Below are 10594 nucleotides of genomic sequence, written 5' to 3' on the forward strand. Positions count from 1 at the left end.
ACTGGCTGCAGAGCTTGTGCCCAAGGTCTGCTCAGAACACTAATCCAGACAGACCGGAAGGAACTGGAGTCACTAGGCTGGCAGAGTTCCTAAGTGCCTAGTCCCGCTGGTCCCAGTTACTCCCAGAGCTGGAACAGATGTTGGTTCCTGCTTACCTCTGATCCTGGGTGTGTCAGAGCACCTTAGGACTCTTGTAAGTTTGAAAATTTTGGATAATTGTGTTTTAGACAAGGTCTTACTATGTAGCCAAGCTGGCCTCAAGCTTTAACTTCTACCCCACCCCCAAGTGCTGGGATGCTGCCTCATCATGGCTGGTCAAAAGAAAATTCCAACTGTATAAGAGAAGGAGCAGGGTTTGTTTTTTAAAGATTTATTTTTTATTTTATGTATTTATATGAGTACGCTGTAGCTGTACAGATGGTTGTGAGCCTTTATATGGTTGTTGGGAATTGAGTTTTTAGGACCTCTGCTTGCTCTAGTCGGCCCCACTCCAGCCTAGAGATTTATTTCTTATTATACATAAGTACATTGTAGCTGTCTTCAGACACACCAGAAGAGGGAGTCAGATCTTATAACAGGTGGTTGCGAGCCACCATATGGTTGCTGGGATTTGAACTCAGGACCTTTGGAAGAGCAGTTGGTATTTACCTGCTGAGCCATCTCGACAATCCCCCCAAAAGCAGTTTTAAAAACATGTGGTGTTCAAAGCAGGACCTGTCCTTTCAGTGTGTGTTTGCAGCTTTATCTATGTATGTGTTCTTTGATATTCAATGTATTATGTTCATATATGATAAGAATGGCTTCTCATTGTATGAACTTTTCAGGTTTTAATAAATTTAAATTGAAGTTGTCAGATGTTTGTATCACTTAGACCAACAATTCCCTACAGAGCAAAAGTAATTTCTAGTTTTCACATTTGTTCTAGCTCCAGTACTCTTTCTTCCTTCCTATGACAGCCAGCACCCTAAATCCTGGTATCCTCATATTCCGTCTTTTCCTTCTTAACCCTAATTCTGCAGAAAGGATCTGACCCACTCTCCCACAGGAGCACAAGCGTTAGGAGGAGGTTTAAATCTAAGCATGCTCAGGAGGAATCTGTGCTGGAACATGAGGGGAAAGAACGGATACTTCTAGAAAGGAGACGATTAGCATATAGCGAGTAAAACAGGGGAGCAAGAAACTGACTACCCAGAGACCTCAAAAATCATACTTCTTAGGACATCACATTCTTCCTAGACAAGTTGCCTCCTGGGGCTCATCAGCCAGGGCAGAGTTTTCATGACTCGCCAAGAACTTATGTTAACATAAGCATTATCGCAAATAATATCACCTATTAGCATACACAGTATCAAAGCATGCCGTGCCAAATTAAGTGTATATAATTAATTTTACAGCGCAATGGCTCTGATTCCATCTCGGCATTGATGCTGTCTGTGAGAAATAAGTGAGCCAAGCGCAGGCAGTGGGCAGGAGCTCGCTGAACTGGGTCAAGGTTAATAATAAGTAAAATGTTGTAAGTAGAGACGAGACAGCAACAGCTGTGTAACATTCTTGGTGGCAAGGACATTGACGGCATGGGGACAGACAGTGAGCTTGCTTTCTGTTGCTCCTTTGGGTGAGCATGGAAGGCTTACAACAATAGCAGAGAAAACACCATTCATTGTATACATCATAATCACTCTCATCATAAAATCAAGTGTCTCCAGCTGGGAAGCCAGGGGTGTGTGGAACCATGCTGGAAGAAGATACAGAGCAAGCCTATGAGAATGTTCTAGCGGAGATTCAGTCTTTCGAGCTGCCCCTTGAAGCTACTTTAAGGTAGGATGCCGTCATGGTTTGCAGTTCATTTATTTTATCTTCATTTCTCCTTTCCGTTTTAACTTTCAGTTTTTTCATCCTGTAATTCAAGTTGGCCTCAGATTTACAGCTATCCTTTGCCTCAGCCCCCTGAATGCTAGGATTTCAAACCCACATAACTTGGTTTTAAAATCTGTAGATTTTTAGCGGCTCTGAGATGATCTGTATAAACCTTCCTTGTATCCTTCCTTCCTTCCTCCCTTCTTATTTTTGTTTTTTTGTTTGTTCAAGTTTTTCGAGACAAGGTTTCTCTGTGTAACAGCCTGACTGTCCTGGAAGTCGCTTTGTAGACTAGGCTGGTCTGGAACGCAGAGATCTGCCTGCCTCTGTCTTCTTAGTGCTGGGATGAAAAGTGTGTGCCACTAAGCATGGCTTCTCGTATATTTTCTTAAAATAACAGAATAAAAATACTTAAAAAAATTATAATTCTCTACATATTTGGTATCAAAGTTTCTTATTTCTTCAGATATCATAAGAATCAATCCACCTTCTCTTTGTATAGTGTTTGCTTCCTGATCCATGACCACAAAGATAAAAATGGAAGACTCTTAAGCACTCGAATGTGAGCCGATATCATCTCCTAATAGACATTTCATTTACATTCAATTGTTTTCTGTAAAATATCTCAGTGAGAAAAAAAAAAAACCAGAAAACTAGACATATCATTGGAAGCAGTTTGTATTTGGGTGGATCTGAGTTACAGAGCAACACAGTAGAATGTTTGCTTTGTATTGTTCTCTTGGATGTCTGGTGGTCTCTTAGCTACACGCTTTTTATTTCCATGTAAGACCTAAAAATAGCTTCTTTGGAAATGTGGGCACTCACTTGCCCAGTGCAAGCCCGGGATGAAGATGAAAAAGCAAATGTCTGTATGTTAAAAGGGTCCTCTTTAAGCATTTTATTATCTCTGCCTGCCTGCCTGCCTGTCTATGATACTTATCAGTGTGGGGACAAGATGCCGGTTGCTGCGTGTGATGGTGACAGTCAGTAAATATTTGTTGACAAATGTTTGTAGAGTAAGTGGGAGGACACTTTTTAATGTCTTCTCTTTATTCTCCCAAATAATCTATTGATTTAACTTGCATACACTTCTGCTGTTTGTTTATATACTTAGCATTATGTAGTTTGAATCTCTTTGAAAAGTTCAGGACAGTGTTGGGCCACAGAAAACGACTGTGTCTTACTCCCTTGGATAGGAAGTACTGGTTCTTGGGTTGGCAACATGTAGTTGCAAAAGGACTTTTTCCATGTGGATCATACTATATCCCGAACTGGCCAGTGCCTTCTGAAACGTGTGCCTTTACTCGTGAAGGCACTAAGCATGTTCAGTGACTGTGGTCTCTGCTGCCAAAGCTGCTCAGACTCCTTGACCTCCAACCCCTGATCCTGCCTGCTTCCTCCCTAATACCACAGCTCTAAGCCAAATCTGCAGACCGTGCCCATCCTTGTGAAGCAAAAGAAAATAGGCAGTTGAAAGAAAATGTCATTATTTCAGCGAAAGGAGGAAGCAAGTCTCATCCTGGTAGCCAATGCCTATAATCTCCACATTCAGGGGGCTAATAGAGGATTACAAGTTCTAGGCCAGTCTGGGCTACATAGAAAGACCTTGTCTCAAACAAAACAAAACAACCCTGATGATGATGATGATGATGGTACAAAAAGTCAAAGCAAGTACAAGAAATAATCCTCAGAAAAATCAAGTGAGGGAGGCAGAACTGTGTTAAAGTTACAAGCTCTGTGGGCAGAAATGAAGGATTTAAATGGAAGTAGATTGCCTGGAAGAGACCAGAAGGTCTTGCCATGATGTTCTGGAATAGTCAGTGTAGTCAGGGTTAGGACCCTAGGCTGCTGCCGCCAGGGATCAGGACACCCTCCTGGGGGAAATGCCTGTGTGTGAGAGTTGAGGCAGGGAGAACATCGGAGAGTTTTCCTCCACCCTTTCCTTACCAGGGGAGAGAGAAGGCAGTCTCAGCAAACATGATAAACTGTACCTCAGTCTTCTCTCTGTACACTTTATTTTTCAGGCGGGAATTTGGGGGTGCCTTGTTGAAGAGCTGTGTTATGATCAGGGCCTGGTGGGATTTGATTCTCTAGCAGGGTGAACTGAGAGATCTTGTTGGCTGGCTTGTGGCTCACATGATTTCTAGCAATGCCTCACTCCTCCATTGCCGGTGGGATTGCAAGCTGGTATAACCTCTCTGGAAATCAGTTTGGCAGTTCCTCAGAAAATTGGACATAGTATTTCCTGAGGACCCACCAATACCACTCCTGGGCATATACCCAGAAGATACTCCAACATGTAATAAGGACACATGCTCCACTATGTTCATAGCAGTCTTATTTATAATAGCCAGAAGCTGGAAAGAACCCAGATGTTCCTCAACAGAGGAATAGATACAGAAAATGTGGTACATTTACTAAATGTCTCTTAAGCAGTGGTGGCGCACGCCTTTAATCCCAGCACTTGGGAGGCAGAGGCAGGTGGATTTCTGAGTTCAAGGGCCTGGTCTACAGAGTGAGTTCCAGGACAGCCAGGGCTACACAGAGAAACCCTGTCTCCCTTCCCACACCACATCACATGGGAGGATGAGTCTGGTCTATCTGGGGAGTCATGAGTGGGCCCTTGACACCAAGAGACATGTAATGTAGGCAGAAATCATTGATGACTTGTAGTACCTTGTACCCTGCCAAGGCTGTATTACCCCTACCTCTCGACTTCAAATTGTTCCCAGATCAAGCGCCTTCCTTGCCTGCTGCCCTCAATAGACACCTGGGCCAGCACCTTTAGCTTTCATTTTGGAAGAATGGACAGGAACCACACACAGTTAATTTTCACTCCATGTGTGAACCAAGGTGCCATGGGCTGCTGTCCTGTTTGAAGGAGAGAGAGTTTAAGGAGAGCGCTGAGAGACTATGTTTCTTTCCCAGGATTTGAGTTAACTGTGAAGCACCCAAGAAAGCTGTACAAATGGAGTCGGAGAATAAAACTCCAGGGTGGGAATTAGCCACCATTGGCCATTGTGGTGGTTAATTTAATTGTCAACTTGACATGATGAAGAGTCACCTGGCAAGAGAGTCTCAGTAAGGGACTGTCTAAGTCAGTGTGTACTGCGGCCCTGCCTGTAGGTGATCGTCTTGATTGCCTTAATTGATGTGGGATGCACCCAGACTCCATTCCCTGGTTTGGGGCCCTAGAGTATATAAGAATAGAGAAAGCCAGCTGAACCCTAAGCACGAATACATTCCTTTCTCTTTGCTCTTGATTGTGGGTGTGGCTAGCGGCTTCAAGCTCCTGCCATTGTAACAATCCAATATGCTAGACTATAACTTGGAACTGTAAGCCAAACGAAGCCCCTTCTCCCAGGGTTGTTTGTGCTTAGGTGTTTGTTGGTGCAACAGAAACAAAACTAAAAACCAAAACCCAAAAACCAAAACACCAAAACAACAACAGCAACAGCAACAACAGCCACAGGGCTAGTTCCTAAACTGAAGAGAGATGGGAGCAATGGGAAGCCTTGGCAGGGTACAAGGGACTACAAGCCATCAATGATTTCTGCCTCAAGCATTGTCCCAGCACAGCCTAGCCTCCAGCACTGAGCATCTCCGTGCAGGAAATCTGGCAATGTGGCATCCAGCTCACCACCAGGTGGGGCCTCCAGTTCATTTTGCTGTCCATGTCTGGGCACACGGCACCATGCTATAACCAGACACTTATTTTCACAGGATATTTTCATTCTGTCAGGTTCCTTGATTTTTTTTTTTTTATGCCTGTTTCTCTCTTTGGCTTAGAACCACCTGGTTCAGTGCCAGCTTCTCCCTCTAGGGGACACGCCCCCCTGCTCCCACAAGGCTTCATGGCTGTACCCTGAAGGCTTAACCATGTGAAGTCTTAGCTATGTTAAGATAACTTAGTACCTGTTTTTCTAAGCCTTAACAGTCAATAGATTTCAACTAGCATAGCATTTGTGCCAACGGTTGCCTAAATCCTCATCTTGAGACTAATTTAAAAAAAAAAAGAAGAAGAAGAAGGCAGCTATGATTTTAGTAAAGGACAACTGCACTGTTTGCAACATCTATCTACCGTCCTTATTCACACTAGAACTTCTTGACACCAGGCTTCATCTGCTAGACATGCCCTGCATATAGACTGGACGTTCCCTGGGCTTCTTTAAACCGCCTGTGGTCCTGCAGGTGTGTTCTTAGCTCTTTAGTACACACTCTGAAAATAGGTCTGAGCCAATTTGGTTCAGAAGTCAGCCTATGTTTTGGCACTGGAATGGAGCCTCGCTGCTAAGAGTCAGGGGGAGCCGGAGGGTGGAGGTGTGGGGATAGCCACAAAAGGGCCTCCAGGAGGCTGGGAAAAAATAGGAGGAAAAGGGAATTGTACGGGATGACGTACCAGAAGAAATTTTTGTAATTGTTTTGTGATAACATAATTGTTTCGCACTTGTATTCACAGACTCCCTTGGGCACATTTCCAAAAGCTGACCATGAAGTTTTACCAGTTTGAGAGCAAACAGGATATCATATTTCTTTGACTTTAATGTTTTTAGGAATAAAGATAACAAATACAGTTTTTGAGAAGGAAAGGAGAGGTTTTTATTTTTTTTTAAGCTTCAAGTTAAACAATATATGTGTGAATATATATTATAGCTGTGTAACATATGCTTTATTTTAATATATAAGTTAGGGTCACAGCAAACAAACACAACATCTTGAAATTCTGAGTACTTTGGAAATATTAAACTGTCAACATTTAAAAATAAGTTCTAAAGATTCATTTTTTTATGTGTATGAGTATTTTGTTTGCATGTATGTCTGTGCACTGTGTACATTCCTGGTACCTGAAGAGGGCATTGGAGCCCCCGGAACTGCGGTTACAGACAGTTGTTGTGAGTAGTTATGTAGGTGCTGGGAATGGAACCCAGCTCCTCTGTAAAAACAACCTTAACCTCTTAACCAGAGGTGCTCTTAACCTGAGGAAGTATCCCTCCAGCCCCAGGTCAGGAGAATTTTTAAAAAGAATTTTGTAGTTCTTAAAAAATTTTAGTCACAAGGCAGGGTATCTTGAACATTGGCATTGACCATAGAACCTTATGAAAATCTCTGTAGATAGCTCATTTTCAGGCTCAGAAAGTCACAGATATATTTAGCTTCCTTGTGTTTCTGAAGTTTGTATTTTTAAAGATTTATTTTTATTTTTTTAATGTGTACATGTGTGTATCTGCATATACTACACGAGTGTGAGTACCCACAGAGGCCAAACAAAGGTACCAGGCACTGAAGAACTGAATTTACAGGCAGTTTGTGAGCTGTCCAATGTGGGTGCAGGGGAACTGATCTTAGTTCTTCTGGAAGAGCAAGCACTCAGGCACGGAGCCATCTTTGAACTCTGAAGTTAGTATTTTAAAAGGCATTGTTGAGCTGGAGAGATGGCTCAGAAGTTAAGAGCACTGGCTGCTCTTCCAAAAGACCCAGGTTTGAATCTCCAGCACTCATGTCATCTGTAAGTCTAGTCTCCTGGGATCTGATGCCATCTTCTGGCCTCTATAGGTAGCAAGCATGCACATGGCACACAGACATACATGCAGACCAAGCACTCATACACAATAAAAAAGAAAGAAGGAAGGAAACAAAAGAAATTGTTTCATTTATAGTGGGGCATCCTAGTACACAGAGGCTTGGAGTTATGAAAGTTTTATTTTGGTTGCATAACCTTCAGGGGAGAGAGGTGTTCCTTTTAAAAATCATACTCACTAATACTTAATATTTAGGGCAATATTATAACCTCATTTATTCTCTAATCAGAGTTGTATATTGTACTACATTTTATGGGTATATGATGGAATCCAAGAAAATTGTTCAGAAAGAAAAATGCCATAGGTCAGGGACTATAGCTTGGATGAGCATACATGAGGCCATGTGCTCTCTTCCCAGCACTGAGAAAGTGGTGATGGATGCCTGCAATCCAAGTGCTCTCTCTGCTTATGTAATAAGCTTAAGACTAACCTGGGAAAAATGGGGCCTTCTTTCTTAAATAAACAAACAAACCTGAGATCCAGCTCAGTGGTTGGGTACTTGTATGTGTGGCCCTGGGTTCAATACACATAGCACTGCAATAAGTAAGTAAGTAAATAAATAAGTGTTAAGAAGGAAGGGGCGCTGGAAAGAAGGCTCAGTGGTTAGGAGTGCCAGGTACTTTTACAGAAACCCCAGGTTCATTGTCTGAGGTGGTGGCTCTTAACAATCTCTAAGTTCATTTCAGGGGATCTGATGCCCTCTTCTGGCCTCTTTGGGCAGCACCTCACACACTTGGTGAACAGACATTCTTCAGACATTCAGACATTACTGCTTTTTCAGTACCCTGGCAAAGTCCAGGCTCCAGGCTCCATGACTGGAGTGATCTATAGCTACTTACTGCTCTTTGGCTGGAGATGTGGCTCAGTGGCCAAGCACTTGCCCAGCACTGCAGAAACCGCAAAGATAATAACAAAACCAATGTAATAAAAACAGCTGATGAATGAATCAAACTTGGGGCTGATTACTTTTGAACTCCTTTGAGAACTGGCTCATATTTCATGAAAACCTGATTTTATTTGGCTGCAATACCAAATTTCCTGCGATTGTTCTCCACAGTTGGATCCTGAGTTTAATAGGACTGTGGGTTCCTGTGCAGAGGGTTCACAACAGGGATCCACCCTGCCAATGGCTTTGTTTTCTCTCTTGTACTTACAAGGGATGGTCACTTGGGGTCACTGCACGAAAAAAGGTGGAAACTGGAAGCTCACCCTTGGCTGCATGGAAACATCTAGAAGTGGGTGGCAATGCTTCATTTGTAGGGTTTACATTCTGTTACTGTTCTAGAATCACATACCTTTAAGAAGCAACTGAATAAGATTAGCACATCTTGAGAGCATAAAGATTGTGTGCCTATTAAAGGGTTCTCTACAGCAGGAAGGGATGGGGGCGAGGCATAGAAATATAGCTACTCAGGTGGAACAGGTTTTTATAGCATTAAAGTTTACCTGGATGTAGCTGCATCACTCAAATAACAGATATCAAGGGCACGCACGGCCCTGCTTCCGCAGTGAGTGTTGACCTAGTGCCCGAGTTAGGAGCATGGCCTAGGAGTAGAGATAGATGCTTTGATTTATTGTTTACCACCACAGTACGTGTCTCACGGGATGGGCACCGACCCCAAGGACAAGATGAGATGTGTGCCTTCCTAATGCTAGATCCAGAGGGCCCGCTGAAGGGGTTCTGAACCATGAGTTCAAAACAAAGACATGTTCCATTTCTTTCTGTGGCAGCAGGAAACAGATTTCATGCAGTTTCTACCAACGGAGCTTTCAGAAATGTCAAGGCTCCAGGTCTGGCAGTCCTGGTGCTCACCCATGTTACGGTAGCAGTGGATAGAAAAGAACAATCATGGCTTGCTTTTCAGTCTTAGTTTATCAAAGAGGAAGTTAAATGGTTGCCCTATACAGTTTACTGAAAAATACCTGGTAACTTTAGACTCCAGTGCCAATGCTGATGGAACTGTAAACTATACTTTGTACATAGATTGTCTCTAATCCACACACAATTTGGTGAGCTAGGGGCCCTTCCTGTACCCGACCCACACCTGAGCAAACCGAGGCTTAGACTACTTAAGACCTCCCTGAAGCGGAACATCTAGTAAGAGACGATTTGGAGTTTGACCCCAGAGCAGTAAAAGCTCCAGACTAGGTCACCTGCTTTCTGCATTCTCCCCCCAAAGGCTCTGCTTTCTTAAGCCTGGCTACTAGTCCAGAGTCAAGTGGTTAAAGTGTAAGTTGTTGATGACTCCAAGTTTTCCAAGTCAAATTTGTACTTTTCAGGTTAGTTTCAAGCTGTACAGAGAATGAGTTCTTGCCCTGACAGTCTTCATGGTGTATCTTCTTGATTTATCTTTCACCCTCCTGGGGAGAGATTTTGGGTGGGTCTCTGGCAGTTAATATCCATTGCCCAAAAAAACTCAGTGTGCATTCAAAATCTGCCCGTGTGCCCTACCGCCCCATTCCCTTTCTCAGAAGACTGATGAAACCACTTACCTCATAGCCCCACCCCCACCCCTTTTTGTATTAAAGTGTGCAGATAAGATAGTGTGGGCTAGGGATGTAGCTCAGAGGTATTGTTGCTAGACCACTCAGGTCTGTAGCTGTAACTAGACTCTCAGGTTCATTACTCACAGGAAAAAAGATAGTTAGTTGTATGAGGTCCTAGGTTTGCTCTCCAATGCTGGAGAAAAAATGTTAAAGAGACCAGAGCTTCTCTAGGAAGATGGCTAGGGGCTAAAGAGTTTACTGTGCAAGCTTAGCGTCTAAGTTCAAACCTCACCCGCAACAGAAGTAAAGCTGGGCTCAGTACTGTGGCTCTGTAATCTCAGTAGTCCTATTGTGAGTTGGGAGGTAGGGATAGGAGAAGCCCTGGAAGCTCACAAGCCAGCTGACCTGGTGTATACAACAGTGAACAACAAAGAGCTGTGAGGACCACCAGCACCCCAGCCCCAGCTTCTTCTACAACTTCCACGTGTAGGCAGCTGCACCCATATGATCTTTCTCTCTCTGTCTCTCCCTCTCTCTATCTGTTTCTCTGTCTCTCTGTCTCTGTCTGTCTGTCTGTCTGTCTGTCTCTCTCTCTGTCTCTCCCTCTCTCTGTTTCTCTGTCTCTGTCTCTCTGTCTCTGTCTCTCTGTCTCTCTGTCTCTCTGTCTCTCT

The 10594-nt window shown here is 43.5% G+C and overlaps 1 protein-coding gene across 1 annotated transcript in view; it reads left to right on the forward strand.

The window, feature by feature from the left end:
- The first annotated feature begins 1559 nt into the window (after positions 1-1559).
- The window catches only part of Exoc6 (exocyst complex component 6), a 156258-nt gene continuing 147223 nt past the window's right edge, over positions 1560-10594 (forward strand). The window contains exon 1 of the mRNA XM_031390196.1: positions 1560-1818. Coding sequence (XP_031246056.1) covers positions 1733-1818 — 86 coding nt within the window. The 5' untranslated portion in view covers positions 1560-1732. The remainder of the gene's footprint in view (positions 1819-10594) is intronic.

This window comes from Mastomys coucha, unplaced genomic scaffold (genome assembly GCF_008632895.1).
Source record: "Mastomys coucha isolate ucsf_1 unplaced genomic scaffold, UCSF_Mcou_1 pScaffold21, whole genome shotgun sequence".
NCBI lineage: Eukaryota > Metazoa > Chordata > Mammalia > Rodentia > Muridae > Mastomys > Mastomys coucha.